The 20,614-nt window shown below is 35.1% G+C and overlaps 1 protein-coding gene across 2 annotated transcripts in view; it reads right to left on the reverse strand.

Moving 5' to 3' along the window:
- knockout (Stork-head domain-containing protein knockout) overlaps positions 1–20,614 on the reverse strand; it is a 217,953-nt gene that overhangs the window by 21,625 nt on the left and 175,714 nt on the right. For both annotated transcript variants that reach the window (XM_028186941.2, XM_028186933.2), the window contains exons 5-6: positions 12,409–12,569; positions 7,388–7,581 (exon numbers count right to left, since the gene is read on the reverse strand). In XM_028186941.2, the coding sequence (XP_028042742.2) occupies positions 7,388–7,581; positions 12,409–12,569 (355 nt within the window). The remainder of the gene's footprint in view (positions 1–7,387; positions 7,582–12,408; positions 12,570–20,614) is intronic.

Raw genomic sequence — 20,614 nt, forward strand, 5'->3', positions numbered from 1 at the left:
TCCTTGGTTATTTAAGAAATAAGCTGACGTTGACAGCTTGTTTATAAAAATTTGTGAATTGACGTTTCAAAACATGACATTACGATAGAATTTGTTTTTGTCAGTTTGTCAATTTTTTCATGGCGATCGTTTTTTTAAGGGATTTTATGACCTGGTAACTAAGACCTTTAGGTCATGTCTTATTTTAATTTATATTCATAATTTTATGAAAAATGATATAAACGAGTGAAAAAAACATCGAGTAGATTCGACATCGATCGTTATTGCAATAATTAGTGATGAATGTAAACAAACCTTATTTTTAACCCTTTGACTGCCATGTAGGTCACCGGTGCCTTACGTGGCGCACTGAAGTAATAACTTTGCTTTATTTTTGTTTTTAATGTATGTTTTAGTCTTTTAGATCTCTTAGAAATATATTGATTCTCAATATCTTCAGATTCGTCTGACCCAGAGGCTACCAGATATTTCAGCGCCTATTAATTCGTCTATTAATCCGGCACTAAGATTGTATATAAATCTAGACTACCTACTGTTTTGGTAAAGACAGCGGATTGCTTATGACGATGATGAATGAATGTTGCAATGCTCAATTCAGTTTTGAAAAAGAAAATACGAGTAAACGCATTCAATGTTGTTTGCTGTGGTGGAACTAATCGGTTTTATTTTAAATAAAATACCGCCGACTGTATTAGGATAATATTTAAATTTACTCCTCATAGAACTAATACGAATATTACCCTATAAATAATTTATGTAAATTGTGAACACTCGCGGCGTTGTGTTACAATGGAAAATGTTAGTTTGATGGCGGTCTAAAGCCATTTGCAACATCATATAGATCATTAGTTTTAAATGAAACGTTGTATCCATATAATGATTATAGCTAGAAATTTGGCGACGATTTTTGTTCAATACCAATTAGTTGTTTGCGATATTATGCTTAAAAATACTTTTTTACTCTTTCGTAACAGCTATTTAACAAAATTATTATCTGTAAATAAGAGATCCGAAAATATCTTTACTTCTGAATATAAATAATTACTTGTAAGATTTTCACACGTTTCTTCGCCCAGTGAAATGGAAAGTTTTATATGCTGACAAACGATATAGTGAAAAAAGCAAACGGTAGTGTTTGTCCGTGGTCGTGTGCTACTATTGAATTTTCACGAGATGGAAAGTGCTCACTTAGCACTTTCATTCATGTCACCTTTTTTTTTTTTTTTTTTCCACTGGAGATAATCGCCGGATCCCCACCCGCGCGGCAGGTGGGGTATGTGGGAGTTGAACCTCACTAAAAACTCCTGCCGCTCACAACCGGCGCCCTACCTCGGACCGGGCCGGAGCCCAGTCGGGGCTATTGAAACGGCGGGACAGGGTTGACGCAGAGCACATTACATCCATCCCACCGTCCCACGGACGCCGGACCCGTGGCCGCCAGCGACACGACCACCGGTTCCCTCGTTCAGCGGGCCGAGAGCCCGCTTTGATGGCGCCGCGTTACACCTTCCCCCAGAGCGGTCGGGGGAACGCGGTCTACCATCACCCGGCTTCCTATTGCGGGTGAGCGTGCAGAGCACGCCACCCCACGTCTGGGTCCCTCCCCGCACAAAACGGGTGGGACCCCTAGCTCTTAGGGGGCCAGGTCACGGATACGACCCCGGTCCCGACCCCCTGCTCGGCGGCGGCGGGTTTCTGCGTAGTGAGGAGAGCTTTCCCTCACTCGCCCCGCCGCCTCCTTCTGCGAGATGGTGCACTAGCAGAAGTCGAGCATAGCCTTCCATGACTCATCGCTGCCAAGCATCGACGCCACGACGCCAGGCAGCGACAAGTCAGGTCCTATCTTTGCGACCAGGACACGGCGCTGCACCTCCCAAGCGGGGCAGACAGCGAGCGTATGCTCCGCCGTGTCCAGGTCGTGTCCACAATGGTGACACCTCGTCGTCGGCTCAGCCCCTATCCGGCGCAGGTACTTCCCGAAGCATCCGTGCCCGGTCAGCACCTGCACCAGACGAAAGGTGAGACGTCCTTCGCCACGATTCACCCAGTCATCAAAGAATTCATGTCACCTTGCCTAATCTTTGCGACCTCTATGTGTATTAAATTTCGAAATTTTCTAGTTTGACTAAGCCAGAAGCCCGTATTAGGACATTTTCACTAATCTGACCATAGAACAACATAACTGTTGTGTATTATAAATACAATATTACGGATCTGCTCATTCTACAGTAGGTAATTGGTAAGCTCTTCTTACTTCACTTTTTCATTGGAAATGCCACATATATTTGCATAAGTTCTACTGGCACCTACATCGGAATTTCTCCAGTTACCTTATAAGCTAAAACTTAGGTGAGCCAGCTCTGATTTGGACTTAGAAGCTTCCTTATCACCTTCATTAGGCGACCTTACGGATGGACTCAATGAATTCATCGAACATAACACGTTTACATCTTAATGGGAATTTGTTTGTAGTTTGCCTCTTGTGTTCACGCTTCTATTCATTTATCTTACTAGCTTTAGTGAAGTCATACAGCTTGTTCGACTATTGAACATTGCGAACACCGTTTGTTTGCAAAACTAAGTAGGCGTGCTGTGTCAGCCCGCACTAATGCTTTATTCCCATCACATCTATACCTATAAATAAAATTGGAGTGTTTGTTTGTAATATTGAAATAACCGCTTTTTACTACATTCATATGAATATATACGGCACTTACATCAAAATAATATTTTTTACAATTTTTGTCTGTCTGTTTGTTTCGGCTAATCTCTGGAACGGCTGGACCGATTTTGTCGGGACTTTCACTGATAGGTAGTTGATGATATAAGGAGTAACTTAAGCTACTTTTTTTAGACTAGTTTCGCTCCACGGCGTCACCCGCGGTACGACAATAATCGCGGGTAACGTCGCGACTCAGCTAGTCATCAATAATACAGAATGTTACTCATGGTTTCAACGCGTAATAATACGAAATATAAACCAGAATTTTGTTATTGTTAAATTAACTGTATTACATATTTATTTATAAATCAAGCACGTTGTATAAAACAAGTATCAAGTATGTTTTGTCAAATTTCCACCTATTTCGTTGTGATTTTGGTTGCCTGATATAAAATGATTATTTAGACTTTTTTCTTTTTTCTTTTGAACATGTTTATGTAAAATAAAGAATAAGTCATAAAAAACAAATATAAAATCTCAACAACATCATGAAACTTGATAGTGATTGATCTCTTGAACATGCCCAGAAAAAATAACTCGGTGTCGACGTTAATAGTGAAAAAGAAGAAAATCATTCTAAAATTAGCTCTAAAATATTAAGCATTGAACCCGAAATCGACTCGCAAAAAATCACCAAACCCAAGATTGAAGTGCAAAGCTTGTTTTATGATTTAAAAAAGTCATATAAGTAATTATTGTGATTATTTTACAATTTTTTTTATCCTACCTATGCTGATAGCCTTGAGAGGCTGTTTCAGCTTCTCCTTGACGTGTAGGTGAGCTCACGGGGCTCAAACCGGGGTATTGCTAACACTGGCCCTAGCAAGAGTAGTGCTTCGCAGAATCTACCACCGGGTCGGAAACGCGACCCGCTGAGAAGATCCCGCGAGCAACTCAGTGGACTGAAATTTTACTGGAAACTTCTAACTTGTACTTGGTTTTAAATGTCAGTCGCGTAAAGGAATGAATGGTTTAATAATAACTTTCTAGATACCAGAATAGTGTATGGAGTATTTTTTAATGGTTAGTTTATGCCATAAACCATTATAGTATAAAATTTACCGATTTTATCGATTTGAACCGACCGAACCAATTTGAAATGGAAAAAAATTAATAAGCTAAAATAAAGGAGCAACAATCATCATAATTTTAGGTATACATAGGCAAAGATGAGTGGTTAAGTACAATTTTCTTCTGGCTTTTTTACTTTTTTTTGCTAGCCGTTAATAGTCTAACGGGCTATTCCAACTACACGTGGACTGATAAGTGAGCTCAAGAGGCTCAACCTGGGAACATTTGCTAACGGCCTAGCAACAGGAGTGCTTCGCTGAATCTACCAATGGATCGAAATTACGGCCCACGTAAATTACAAGATGAAAAACTCAGTAAGTTGTATCCTAAAACCTAAAAAAATCTTAACATTTACAGATTTTGATTGTTAATTTAGTGTCTAGGATAGTGTCTAAAATAATTTAAATCGCTTTTTCCTAGATCAATTTAACACATATCATCTTGTTGTTGTTTTTTGCTACCAATAGATTTCTCAGTTACGAGAATGTATGAAATATTTGAATCAGAAGTGTTTAAATGCGGCTCAGAACAAAAATAATTCAATTTACAAATTCACTGAGTATCTTACACTACTTACAAGACCATCTAGTCTCAATACACAAAGACATTTGGGAAATTTGTCTGTTCATTATTTACTTTTTAATAAAATGTGAGGTGAGCACGATCGATTAACACCTACGCATTACTGTCACGGAGCGGTCATGCTCCAGTTTCAAGGATAACTCAAGATATTTACGAAATAATTGAGACATCCAATTCATGTCTCAAACTGTAAACAAACTACTTGATACTTAATGCTCACACAGCGTTAGCAATAAAAAGTTTTCGTCGACAAAAAATGAAGCAATAACTTTGGATTTCGAAATATATTTCTTGTACGATCAAAATGTATGCACAAGTGAGTCGTCTATTATCAAAGGTGGCAATCTGTGCATTTGGACAAAAAAATGTTATTGATATGTCAATACAGATTGATTTGAATATAATCGTCTCCTTCAAAGAATACGGTTCAAAACCTGCATTAAATAAAGGTTAATAGTTAACCTGTTATTTATCTAAGATGTCGTTCCGAAGAGTTTTGTGACTGCCAATGGAATACAAAGTCAATAATTCGTTTTTCTGATTTACCAATAATTGTCCAAAAGTCAGATTGCCGGCTTTGATAATAGTCGACTCAAGTATCGTCGAAAACGCCCACGCGACGGACTTCGGCAATTCGTGCGCATTGCGGAATTAGGTCACCACTGACCTGTTTCACTTTTTCTGATAGGGCGTACATAGACTGTGTAGCGGCATGAAAATGCGACTGCAATGCGTCGTCGATATTATGTTAATCCGATGCGCGTTTCGGACCATTTAAGCACGTTTATATTAGAAGTGGTGGTAGGACCTTTTGTAATTCCGCACGGGTAGGTACCACCATCCCTGCCTACTTCTGCCGTGAAGCAGTAATGCGTTTCGGTTTTAAGTGTGGGGCAACCGTTGTGACTGTACTGATACCTTAGAACTCATCTCAAGGTGGGTGGCGGCATTTACATTGTACATGTCTACGGGCTCTGCTAACCACTTAACACCAGGTGGGCTGTGAGCTCGTCCACCTATCTATGCATAAATAAATAAATTATAAATAACAAAATTTACTTCTAAATTGAGTTTTTTCATCAAATGGACGTTCATTGATTTAATTCAGGGTACTTTGGTGTCGCTGAAAAATGGCCTACCGTGTGTTCCAGTTCTTGATTAATTTGAGTTTAGGAATTTAGATCATCTTGCAGTTAGAATAATTCGGATTTGTCCGTTTGCCAAGAAAACGGGCATTTCATTGATGATATATTTATTTCGACCTTAAAACAGTTTAAATTTACTGGAATTTAAATATCAAATGGGTCACCATTTATTTTAGGAACGGTATAACTATAATGCATTATTTATTAACAGTGATTCAAAAATGGTAGAAATTATATTAAAATGTTATATGTACGTCACTTGTTCGGACAATTCAAATAGTACAATTAGGTACATGTACATTACATACATTACATATTACATTGTATAATGTACTGCTTTTTTTATTTTTTTTAATGCATAAATGAGTAAGTACTAAGGTCTCAAGTATAGTTACTCTTGGTACTCTCCGTAACCATTAGTAATGGTGAAAGGCCCCTACGAGCTTCCAATACATTCCTTGCGTCAGTAAATGCAGATACTCCAGAAGCACCACTGCTCATATTTAATTTTGAAAGAATCTACGTAATCTTTTCACGTTTCAAAACTAGGCAAGAATCCAACATTTAAAAAATTCCAATTAGATCTCTGTTTTAGTATATATAAACAAGTATTACTAGAGCATTGCGGCAATTTTCAGCTGACCCATAACTTACGGGTCACCTAAGCTATTAAGTTGATGCATAAAGTGGGCCGCAACTTAATGAATGCCTTATGCAACTCTTCAGAAACAGGTTGAAGCTTTTAATCAAGTTAAATGCATTACTAAGTAGTGCTTTTTTAGGAAAAATCTGCTGAAATTAATTACTAGAAAGAGCGAAAATCGTTATTAATGCATCATTAAAATATGAATCTACTAAAATAAATTTAAAATAGACAAAATGTTTCAAAGTAAATCAAAATCGCAAGAGATAATTTTTGAATTAAGCTGTAATGGTTTAAAAATCTGTTAAAAGATGAAATTAATTACTAAAAAGAGCAAAAATCGTTATTGATGCATCATTAAAATATGAATCTACCAAAGTGATTTTTAAATAGAAAAAATGTTTCAAAGTAAATCAAAATCGCAATAGATAACTTTTAACTAAAGTAACAAACTCTAATGGTTTAAAAATCTGCTAAAATAAGTTTTTTGGTTGTAATGCCTACCTTGACACTTGAGACTTTGGTAGAGTCTCCTTAGTGTCGTATTACTATCGTATCTTCCAGACCGAAATAAAATAAAAACAGCCTGACATAGCTGGTTAAGTATTAGTTCAAATTAATAAAATTATTAAATCGAAATTGTTCCTTGACATTCCTGCGAATTTTCATTATACGTATACCTTTTGAATTTCTTGAAAATATCGTTAAAAGATTCCGTTACATAGATAAATAGGTAGACAAAGGTCAAGCTCATAAAAGCGTGTCAAAGTAAGAAATTAGTTAGATTACATTGGTAATTTTATCCAAAATACTTCTCATATCGACCGTAAATGGTAGTCCTGCTGTTATGTCCCTTATTATATTATATTCAAAGCTCTCCCAGAGATATCTTTAATGACCGGTTTGAAGCGGTCGAGTCACAGCGTGCTTCTGTGACCTTTATCTGTCCTTGTCGGTCGTCCCACAAGGCGCTTAAGATTGTGCAGTTTTTTTAAAAAGTGTAATTAATTTATATTCCATACAATCAAAATCTGTCATAAAAGATACTTTAAGTGAATTTCGATTCAAAGGGTCACTATTGAAAAGGAATAAAGACATCGATTATATGTGGCAATTTTCATATTGTTATTTCTATGGACTCCCGTTTAGCATAAGGTCAGCGAACTTGCACCCCATCTACGATGATTAACAAAAGTATTTATAATTTAAAATTAATGATCTCACCTCCACAAATTACATCAGCCAGGTTCGTTTGCACACACTGATGTGTCACGGCTCCATCCCTAACCGTGGTGATCTCTCCGTAAAGCTGATGCAGAGCCTCCTGGTCTGACATGAGAATGGTGCGGGGAGATGGACATTCTTCGTCTAGGCTGTTGGGGTGTCTTGATGATGAACGGGATCTGGATCGACGACGTCTGTGGACATTCATATATTGGTAATAACGAATTGGATTTTCATTCATATGAAGAAATTGTTTTATTTACCCAAAAAAGCCTATTGGATATTACAATACAGATACGCGTTTCGAAGCATTTAGAATTAGGCAAAGTTTTGGTAAGGATTAAAAAAAATATTAAAGGGCACCAGTTATTTTTCCCCAAAGCGGCTTAGCTTACACTCTGTATAAATTTATTCAATAATTACGTCATCACACAAAATGGTGCATCTACGTCATCATAAGATTAAAATACTCATTATTTTTTTCTGATTTTTTTTAATTCGCCTCAGTTCTTGAACAATATTATTTAACACAGTAAAAATGTCCGTGATGTCATCAGGTAGGTTGTTATTTATTATTGTTATTAGAAGATAAGTGAGGCTAACTTCACCATTAGTTACCTACGTCTATAGTAAAAATTTGTGACATCTCTAGGTCGCTATTGAATATTGGTAATGTCAGATAATGCTATAAATTTTAAAATGATACTTCAAAAGTATAAAATGATATGAAGTACTTCAGAATGAATTAACAATGAAAGACTTAATTGCCTTTTCTGTTACATAATAAGAAAACAATATTTAAAAGCCTTAATCTCTTTTAAAATTAATATTAAAAATTAAACAGTATTAAAATTGAGCTCTCTTTTTACTGAATTACAGAATTCACTTCATGACACTGACGAATAATCCTGTTTAAAAATTAATGAGTTTTAAATAATAAAGATTTTTCTTTACAAGTATTTATTTATTTACTCAGTATTTAAATGTACTAATAGAAAATGTATTGAACCATATAATATATCCTTGATTAGAAACCTTGATTTGTGTTAAACAAGTTTGACCTTTAACACAGAAAACAAAGTTTCATTTATTTTATAATTACATACTTTTTTGTCATTCAACCAATATTGAGAGACAGAACAGTATTTCCACGCCAGTGTTACCAGGTATGAGATTTTTTGCAGGCTCATAGGAATTCTCATTAATGACACGACCTTTGCTTTTCCATCAGAACATCCGCATCACGTTTTTATAGCTCATAATTTATGCCAGTAAGGCTTACTTTAATGCAACAATTTTACTGAATGATAGGTTAGGTATTTTTTTTGCTTTAGATCATCAAAGTTTTTGTTTACGTCAATTTGACGGATATCAATCAGGCTACGACAATATTTCGTAGTGATGTCAACATAATCGATCACAAAACGATTTAGTGTGAAATAAGTAAGTGTAGAAAACTATCGATAAACAGATTTTAATGGTTGTATAAATAATTATATTGAACTATATTGCATGATCGCATTGAATTGATTTAGTAATTTCGACAGTACGAGATTGGTGGAACTACTGAAAATGAAAACGTATTTCGAAAAATAATCTCTATTTAGACCCTACTATAGCCCTACGAGCGATTTGTTTATATGTTCAAGAAGTTCTAGAGAATTTTGAAAGGGAGTCAGAATGTAGCCACATTGATATTTCGTAGTAAACAGTCGCATAATACACGATGACATGATACACGGCGACACGATGATTGACGATCTTTCTTAAAATTGTTTCGATTCTACATTATTCCAATTCAAACAGTAATTGACAAATTGTTTTTTTTATTTATTGTCTTTTTAGGCAGACGAGCATACGACCCACCTGATGGTGAGTGATTATATGTCACTCATATAATCACTGAGTTATTATATGAGTGACATATAGAGAACTAGAGCCAAGCCGCTGTTTACTATTAAGAACTCTCTACAAGCCTCGTTTGAAGAAGGACATGTCATAGCGCTCAGGTAACACCGTGGAGGGGGCTTGTCCCTAAGCCGGATGGTACGCTGCATAAAAGATCTCTAGAAACGCACTGTGGATGAACGCAGTGGCTCCAGAATTTTAATACTTACACAAATTTCGGATTTGGCTCTTTTCAAACAATTCAAGTTCATAGATTATGTACACCCCACAGCTCTACTCATATTCTCTTTCAATATGTATTTCCGGGCATGTTTCTATACCACTGAGTGCTTTACAAAAAGAAATGGCCACATTGTGGATAATAAAATCAACGAAAGGACTTTCACTTGGACGGTCAAAGGACGTTTGGTTTTTTTTTTTCCAAACCTCGCATGAGACAGAACTCATGACAAGGCAAAGGGGGGAAAGTGAAGCGTTTAGTGCGGAGCACATCTCTCCCATCACCCTCCCCCTCGGGACGCCGGAATGGCGGTCGTCGGCACCACGACCACCAGCCCTCTCGGTCGGCAGACTGTCCGAAGCCCGCCTAGATGGCGCCGGTTAGAGAGGGTTACCCTACGGAATACCCCGCTGGGCCAGAACCAGCGTGGGTCGAGGATAGCCGGTCTTCCATACAGTGTTGGTATGTTCATTTCTTCGTAGCAATCATAATTGGGACTGCATGTGTCTAACAACAAGTGTTCGATATTTTCAAACCGCATTTTATTTGACAGGTCTTAAAGCATTAATTAACCTCAATCGGTAATATTACGCAAAATCGACCATGAGTATGTTTCAAAAACAAATTCTCTAACAAAGCGCACTAATGATCTTATAGAGATGTTCGTAATGAGCTAAATTAGCAAAATGGTTATCATCGATCGATTGTAACGTTACTTCATCGAATGAATCTTGAGGTTAATAGAAAAAAAAAAGACTATTCACGTTCAACGCCGTAAGATAAACTTTTCTCTTGTCTTATTGGTAATGAAAATGTATCTAAATACAAAAGCAATTACAGTGAGACCCCAGATAGGTTCAAGGTTTTGTTCAGATTGAAAGGATTCCAATGACCAGGGTACATACGTCCCCGGAACACATGTGGGCCGGCTCGGTCGGCCTGACAGGTCACAGTGCCGCGGAAACCAGCGTCGTTGCCAGTTGACGATCGCATTGGAATTCCTCGAATTAGGCACTGCAAGTCTGATTATAGGTTGGACAGCGGGAACCCCCTACTCTGCCCTGCTACTTTGAGATCGGACGTCAGGTGAGTGAATGCTAGTAGAGTCGTTTGTCTGGTAAGGGTCTAAAAACATCCTTGAGCCCGCGGTCTGCTTCTAACATTTGTAGGCCCTCGAAACCCAAATATATCGTGTCACAAACTAGTCCAATGTCGGTCGATACGCTAAATATCAAATGATTGCAAACTCTATGTTCCATTTAGTGTTCATTCTGCTTATTACATAATTTATGTTTTTTTTTCTTTGAATCCTTGGCATCAGTGTTCTTTCTTATATATTATTTTTACTGCTGAGGTCTGCAGCGGAGCTAGAATGTCCTACAAGTGACGGAGACGGATTTAGTCCATGGACATCAAGATTGCAGCTAATAGTGCGATCGTGGTCTCTTGAAGGAGTCGCTACATTTATGATCATAGGTGCATGAAATATGAAGAAAACGAGAAAGACCTTTTCGCATTTATCATGGCGTTGTAATTTTGAGTAACAAAAAACAACAAGGATATTTGTTCGTGAAAAAATTGCCTAAAACATAACAGCCAATAAACTACGAAAACTCCAAACTAAAAATAAGACAGCAATTTAAAACTTTATTTAAAATTGTATACAGTATATAATTGCTTACGGAGATTTTTTGCTAAATTACGGAGTTTCCTGACACCCAACGATATTACGCGTTGGCTACAACAATACCCATTTCCTTTTTGCGCACCAAAAACAATTTTACGCCTACGCAGAGAAAAAACCAAATTAGTCTCGGGCATAAAAAGCACATTATGTTCGTAATTTAATTTACAATGTAATTATACGTGGATTCATTCAACATTTGATTGTAGGTATCTATTGTAACAGTCGGAAAGTTTTCCGATGGCTTAGAAAAATGTACATAGAAAAGCTGGAAAAGATATCTCAATCAAGTCCAGAGAAGGTTTAAAACGTAGATAAATATGAAAATTCTCGAAATTTAATAACAATAACAATTTTGTTTTTCTTTTGATGTGTCCCCCGTCGGACGGATTCCTTTTGTTTGTTTTAAGTTTATTTTAGGCACTACAAAGTCTGCCGGGTCAGCTAGCCTCTAAAAAAATTGCTTCACTTGCCGTTCAATGCTTGAATAAATAAATAATAATTTAAATCTCACAGTTTCCTAATCGAAACACTTCACAATCAAAACTTTTAATGTCAAGTTTAGTGCCAAAAATGGCGGGCTCTTAAATACGCAGGGCATGTTCGTTTTGCACAAGACGCCCTCAATAGGCGATTGGCGACATCTCGGAACGGCGCATACTGACTCACAGCGATTTTATTAATATTGAACACGTGAAGTGCGACTTGTCGGACCAATAGTTAATGTTGCAGACAAACAGAATTGTTGGTTTATTAATACAGAATTGCTATCAATAAATTACATCATCCATGTTCAAAATACGATGATGGCATATATATTATTACCATTCAATAATTATCTGATATAATTTGTCACTTAATTTATTGTAATGTTATATTTTGGAAACAGTATAAAATTAAGGATTTATTAAAACTGACTGATTGATTAAAATTCGTTTTGTTTTCAGTCATAAAACAACCATTATACAATTAAATTGAGACTTTGAACTCATCTCTCAAAGTCAGTGGCGACAATTATATACGTTATTACGTTGTAACTTATATGAGCACCGGTGACCCCACAATACCACGTGAACAGTAAGCTGGTCTTTGAACTATAGCAATTAATAAAAAGCCAAATATTCACCAATCAATTTATATCGATCTAATCATATTTTATCGTCATTCATGGTAGCATAAGAAAAAGAAAAAAAACATTTAATAACTTACTCTGGTGTCACTATGAAGAAGCCTCTCGAGGTTTGGTATATCTTCCTCTCCTGCATCAGCTGGGCTAGGGTATCGTAAACCACCTCCTGCGATGGTGTCTGCATTGATGGGAACTTCGACAATAGAGACGTCCTAATACTCTCCAGCGTGGCCGCTTGACCCTGCAACATAGTTCAAAACTTAGGAGGCGCTTTAAATTTCATTAATATTCTAGTAAAGCAAACTTTAGCCTTTTTTTTAATTGCTTGTATGGGTGGATGCGCTCACAGCCGACTTGGTGGTAAGTGGTTACTGAAGCCCATAGACACCTACAACGTAAATGCTACCAACCACCTTTAAATATGAGTTCTAAGGTCTCAGTATAGTTACAACGGCTGCCCCGCCCTTCAAACCGAAACGCATTATTGTGACACGGCAGAAATAACCTACCCGTGCGGACTCACAAGAGTTCCTACCACCAGTAATAATAAATTAGTTTGATCTAATATATAAAATTCTCGTGTCACAGTTTTCGTTGCCATACTCCTCCGAAACGACTTGACCGATTTTGATGAAATTTTTTGTGCTTATCCGGTATCTATGAGAATCGGCCAACATCTATTTTTCATCCCCCTAAATGTTAGGGGTAGTCCAACCCTAAATTTTTTTTTTTATTTTTTTGACAAAATTTTTAATTTCTATTTTTTTATGATACACCATACAAAAATACATACAATCCTCAATTTTCACCCTTCTACGATCAACCCTTATTTTTTATTTGCTAATTAAAAACTTTAAAATTTTTTGCGAGAATTTTGTTTTTATTTTGTCATGACGTAGAATAATAAAATTCATATTACTCTGAAATTTTCACCCCTCTACGATCAACCCCTATTTTTTATTTGTTAACTTTAATTTTTTTGGCAAGATTTTCATTTTTATTTTTATTTTGTCATGAATTAAAATAAAAAATCTGATGTTACTCTCAATTTTTCATCCCTCTATGATCAACCCCTTTTTTTATTTGTTAATTATAAACTTTAATTTTTTTGTCAAGTTTTTTATTTTGTTTTGTCATTACTTAAAATAAAAAAAAATCATATTACTGTCAATTTTCACTCTTATACGATCAACCCCTATTTTTCCATCCCGATTAATATTTTTTTTATTCTATGCACAAAGCCGCAATAAGGTTGCAAGATGGCAATCAAATATTATAATTGTAGTACGATAAATTCTTATTCAGAGTTTATAATTTCAAGTTCCTTTAATTATGTTTTTTTTAAAATTGAATTTGATCTCCCACCCTCGCTGGTCGACTACTGATCAACTATCAATCGATCAGCTATCCCCGCCAGGTGTAACCACTCATCCAGCAAACATCACGTAGTGGGGATGAGGACGAAGCCGGTCTCCTGTCTTACTATTTTTTAAGATATTTTTTGACCTGGTAACTAAGACCTTTAAGTCATGTCTTATTTTAATTGATATTAATCATATTTTTATGAAAAACTAGCTGACCCGGCAAACGTTGTGTTGCCTTAAATAAGATTTCTAGGGAAATTCTACTGTAGAAATAAAAACCTCATTTAACCACATAATACCTCATTATAAACAAAAAAATATATCAAAAAAATTAAAATAAAAAATAAATGTTTGGGGTGGACAACCCTTTTCACTTAGGGGTATGAAAAATAGATAGTAGCCGATTCTCAGACCTACTGAACATACTATTGATACACAAATAAAACCAACAAAACATGGCTGAAAAATGTATAGTATTGTATAGCTCTCAAATATATTAAGTGTATAATCTATGATGTATAGTGAGTAAGTAAGACAGGAGACCGGCTTCGTCCCCATCCCTACTACGTGATGTTTGCTGGATCAGTGGTGACACCTGGTGGGGATAGCTGATCGATTGATAGTTGATCAGTAGTCGACCGGCGAGCGCGGGAGATCAAATTCAATTTTAAAAAAATCATAATTAAAGGAACTTGAAATTATAAACTCTGAATAAGAATTTATCGTACTACAATTATAATATTTGATTGCCATCTTGCAACCTTATTGCGGATGGAAAAATAGGGGTTGATCGTATAAGAGTGAAAATTGAGAGTAATATGTTTTTTTTTATTTTAAGTCATGATAAAACTAAATAAAAAACTTGCCAAAAAAATTAATGTTTATAATTAACAAAAAATAGGGGTTGATCATAGAGGGATGAAAAATTGAGAGTAACATCAGATTTTTATTTTAATTCATGACAAAATAGAAATAAAAATCTTGCTAAAAAAATTAAAGTTTATAAATTAACAAATAAAAAATAGTGGTTGATCGTAGAGGGGTGAAAATTTCAGAGTAATATGATTTTTTTTATTCTACGTCATGACAAAATAAAAACAAAATTCTCGCAAAAAAATTTAAAGTTTTTAATTAGCAAATAAAAAATAAGGGTTGATCGTAGAAGGGTGAAAATTGAGGATTGTATGTATTTTTGTATGTTGTATCATAAAAAAATAGAAATAAAAAATTTTGTCTAAAAAATAAAATATAAAATTTAGGGGTGGACTACCCCTAACATTTAGGGGGATGAAAAATAGATGTTGGCCGATTCTCATAGATACCGGATAAGCACAAAAAATTTCATCAAAATCGGTCAAGCCGTTTCGGAGGAGTATGGCAACGAAAACTGTGACACGAGAATTTTATATATTAGATGATACTATGGAGTGAAATGAAATGAAGATGATTAATTTGAGACACTAATCAACTGGGACGAAATTAAATGAAATGAATTGAGATGATATGGGATGAAATATAATCTTAGTAAAATGGTGGTCATTACTAAGATTTTTTAAGTGGACATTTTTATTTTTTTTATTGCTTGGATGTATGGACGAGCTCACAGCCCACCTGATGTTAAGTGGTTACTGGAGCCCATAGACATCTACAACGTAAATGCGCCACCCACCTCGAGATATAAGTTCTAATTAGGGTTACAGCGGCTACTCCACCCTTCGAACCGAAACGCATTACTGCTTCACGGCGGAAATAGGCGAGGTGGTGGTACCTACCCGTGCAGACTCCCAAGAGGTCCTACCACCAGTGATTACGCAAATTATCATTTTACGGGTTTGATTTTTATTACACGATGTTATTCCTTCACCATGGAAGTCAATCATAAACATTTGTTGAGTACGTATTTCATTTGAAAAATTTGGTACCCGCCTGCGGGATTCGAACACCGGTGTATCGCTTCATACGAATGCACCGAACGTCTTATCCTTTAGGCCACGACGACTTTCAAAACTTTTTTGAGGATCCCGAGAAGTTACGTCCAGCGGCTTTTATTAAACAGTTAATAAACGACCATTATTACACATTTAAGCCCGAAGAAACACTAAATGGACAAAATAAAACAAATCACACAACTTCACTCCTCGCGTTCCCGCCAAAATGGGGACATTTTGTCTTACTTACTCACTATACATCATAGATTATACACTTAATATATTTGAGAGCTATACAATACTATACATTTTTCAACCATGTTTTTTGGTTTTATTTGTGTAATAGTATGTTCAGTAGGTCTGAGAATCGGCAACTATCTATTTTTCATACCCCTAAGTGAAAAGGGTTGTTCACCCCAAACATTTATTTTTTATTTGAATTTTTTGGATATTTTTTTTTGTTTATAATGAGGTATTATGTGGTTATATGAGGTTTTTTTTCTACAGTAGAATTTCCCTAGAAATCTTATTTAAGGCAACACAACGTTTGCCGGGTCAGCTAGTATTAATATATAATAATATTATCTATACTAGAATATTGAAATTGAGTATGTTTGCACGTTTTTTAATCGATCACGAATGAATGGAATTTCGTAAAAGATATTGACACCAAGTCATGGATGATAGATAGTAGAAGTCTGTAAATAACCAATGCCGCGAAATTGACTGTTGGTAGAATCTCAAGAGCTCCACACACAAACACAATAGCTACTAAGAAGCTAGCACATAATTAATCTACTATTTCTCTAATCAGTTAATTTGATAACCGATTGTTAAATGTACATAATTTAAATCTGTTCTCACTAAGCGACGGCGACACATGAACGAGCTGAGACCTTGGATACTTTCAAAACAAAGGGATTGGATAAAGACCTAGATTAAGTTCTAGATCTATCAAGTTCTAGCTAGTGAACAGATTTATTTGAAAGACGACAGGTGGGTCTGACGAAACAAGAATAAATAGATCCAGTACGCCAAGGACAATCTAAGTTAATATTTCATTACATCGCCATTGAGTTTAGAACACTGATATGATTTATAACTCTTAATTGCTCGATTAAGTAATGTGTTTTCCGTGTAATTACACTATCGAAGAATCTAACCTAGCTATAGAACTATGAGACAAAATCGATCAATCACATTCGCAAATAAATATTAGCCAACGGAATAAAAAGATTTGGTCATCAATCAACCGTAATCTAAATCTACCTGAATGGGTAGGATGTCTTCATTCAATCAGAGATGTGAAATGATAATCGAATTTGTAAATATCCGAATATACCTATGGATTGTTTGAATAATTCAAATGTTAGAACAATAAGGTTTTTCTCATTTTTTTATAATACTTATTTACACCAGTTTTACTTATGAGTCTTAGAAACTTTTGTGAAGTTGACCTACGCATTTTATTAAACTTTTCACCATACGTATTTAGATTTCTATTCTACCTGAAAGTTTATGAATTTATGAGTCTCTCTCTCTTAATAATCTATAGAAGCTGAATTAAAAATCATGTATTTTAGGTTGAATAATCAGACAGGCATTATTACGCATTACAATTTAATTTCAACTTAGCACCACAAGCGCGGCAATATCAAAATTATCTGTCTGTTCCAATATATGAGAAGAATCATGGCGTAAACTGCCTGTTGATGCCAGTAATACTATTAATCTTGACAGATATAAATGATCAAATAATGACAATATTATAATAATAAATAATCCGGGATAAATGACACACTGTCATCTAGCCCCCAACCAGGATTTAGATCCCAAATCATGCCTTTGTAAGTACGTTTAAATATATATTTAATACATATTGATAGATATTTTACTTGCACTAAGCATAATTAACAAAATCTGTACCTTTTACAATTTTAACAATAATGTCCGAATCGAATAATGCTCCAACACTAAGCTCTTTTCGTTTCTGATTTATTTAGACCGATTTCAACTATACTGTCACTTAGATTTAGGGTTCAATTTAAATTTGTTCTTCCGGATCGACCTTCAATGCTATAAACTGACATTGACAATTGTAATTTGTATCTGGTAGCCGATAGGAATCATTTGTATTACGTAAACAAATGATTATGTACGTAAAACATGTTAAAGAATAGTAGGAATAAACAAGTTACTTTTGGGGCTTAAGAAAGTTCACATTTAAATTTATTATAAAACTAGCTGACCCGACAGACTTCGTAGTGCCTCAATCGATAAATAAAAGACCTAAACTTTTGTATAAAATAAACTTAAATCAAACAAAAGGAATCCGTCCGACGGAGGACACATCAAAGGAAAAACAAAATTGTTTGTTTTTATATAATTTCGAGCATTTTCTTACTTATTCACCTTTTAAATTTTCTCTGGACTTCCACGAATAATTCAAGACCAAGATTAGCCAAATCGGTCCACCCGTTTTCGAGTTTTAGCGAGACTAACGAACAGCAATTCATTTTTTATATAGATAGATAAAGTCGTCTTATCTCTGCAGCTAATTCAAATGAAGCAGGTTCATTCTGCTGAATGCAGTCTTAGCTTAAGTACCGCGGACATTGATTATGATAAAATACTTTTGAAAAATCAAAAATGCTAATTTTTAAAATTTGTGGAGCCACGTCAGTTTGGTGAAATGTCTACTTGATATTTGTATTGTGCAATATATTGAGTTAGTGTATCAAAATTTGGCATAGATAGATGTGATTTGATACATTGCTTATATGTACATATAATTATCATATAGAATACTAATTAAGATTCAATTATATATGTTATGTTAAAATCTGGTATCGTTATCTACGCGGCATATTTAAAAATTTATTATAATTTTTTTTAATACACATATATACAAATCTGACAATATAAAACTTGGCTGCCAACGTATTATTTATGTTATATAATATATGTGTGTATATACTATTTTATCGAATTAATATTATGAATAAAATAAAAATTTCAGTGTAATTATTTATATTATGAGAGATGCGTGAATTTATAATTTTTCTTATTGTACATTCATGTCAATCATACTTGAATGTGTGTAACAGAGCTGACACCTAGATTTTCTTTGTGTGGGTGTGTTTTTTTAACTGTTCTATTACCGTTATTTCACTATTATAATTATAATTTCACATATAAACGAGCTTTTGTGCGACTTCGAAAACTAGTGATAAATATTTATTGTATCTATTAATAAATTAATAACGTATGAGTTATTTAGTGTCATAATCCTCTTTTCACGTCTTGTTCTATAATGCAGCCACATGCCAACGCCCCGAATACCAATGCAAATTCAGTCTTGTTATTTTATCTAACCTATCAGTAACATTGTTTTGTAACACAACCTTCGGATCTGGAATGTGCAAGGTATTAACGTGACTTAGTTTAGTGGTTTATTAAATTTATGCATAATGGGATAGTCTATTTATTCTTGATCTATTAAATGAAGTCGATACTCCGCATATTCTGGCCAGTCACTATCTCTATTAAAGACCTTTGGATTAAATGTGACCAAAATTTCATCGCGCAAGACATTGCTCATCGGAAATGGCGTTGGATAGGACACACTCTACGACGCAGCATTAATCGCGTTTGAGTGGCAACCGCTTGGCAGGAGAAGACCTGGTCGCCCTGCACACACTTGGCGACGCACCGTGGAGAGTGAGATGAGGACTGCCAACGGGACCTGGAGTGATGTCAAGGAGCAAGCGCAAGACAGGGTAAAGTGGAGACAACTTGTGATGGTCCTATATACCAGCGGGGTACCCTAGGACTACAACAACAACATTAAATGAAAATTTAAAGCAATGAAATTTTATACATGTGTTTTTTAAAAAAATGTTTAATCCGACAATTTTATTAATCAAAGCGACAAACGACGAACTAGTCAGCAATATTTTGACATATTTATGAATCCATATTCACAAAGCATTACATGGATGATATTCCAAGTAAACGAATTCCTTGTTAATGTTTAAAACAAACACTCAATCAAAATAAATTATAATCGTTTTTGTTATACGCCGTAAGTACTTTAATATGTAATTAATAATAAGCTATACTTTGACAGCACAAACAGACACTTTGATCTTACTTAATTGATTTATTTGTACCAATGAATATTTTATAAACAGATTACTGTTTCCGAAATAACGCCCATGGTCCTTGAAAGTAATATCTTAATTCTATACTGACAATTAAACCGCTTAAGCGTAGCGGTTGACAAATACTTAATAAGGTTTGTAGGCTTGCTTAAAATTATTCAGTTGAATAATTGTTCGCCTGAGGCTATCCTACCTGTTCTGATTTGTGTAAATGACCTGCTGTTTTGTTCAGGCTTTTTTAAAAGAAGAACTATTTCGAGAGATATCACGAACGGACATTGAGATGAAAGACGGTATTTGATTGTTGGTAACCAAATTCTTATATATAACTTAAATTTGTATTACAAAACAAAGAAAAAAAAAACATGGAAATCCTTCTTATAATTTTTAAAACATTGCTTAGTTCCATTTGATGAGCTCATATGCTTGCTATTTTTAGGTGTGTTACTGTCAAAAACGAATTTGGTATTTTTGAAGAGGTTGGGATGAGCCATTGACGTTTGGCACAAGTTGAAGGCGATAAGCGTGTTGTGATAAAGTAAATATCACTAATATTTCTATTAAATAAAGAACCAATATTATTGACACATTCACCTTAAGCTTCAACGTAGTGGCGTTTATTTTGTAACGATTATGGACTCCGATAATCAGTTTGATCTTGAATTCGTAACTTTTTTTTTCAATGACTTTATTTACCGGAGCTCGTAAACCTCACAATTTGGATGCCACCCAGACGCGGATAAGTGATGCCCTTATGAACCTCTATAGTAAGTGAATACATAGTAAGTAACCAAAATCTGCCTAAATCCGTCCACGGGTAGAACGGGTCGT

The sequence above is a fragment of the Bombyx mandarina genome, chromosome 22, assembly GCF_030267445.1.
Source record: "Bombyx mandarina strain Sakado chromosome 22, ASM3026744v2".
NCBI lineage: Eukaryota > Metazoa > Arthropoda > Insecta > Lepidoptera > Bombycidae > Bombyx > Bombyx mandarina.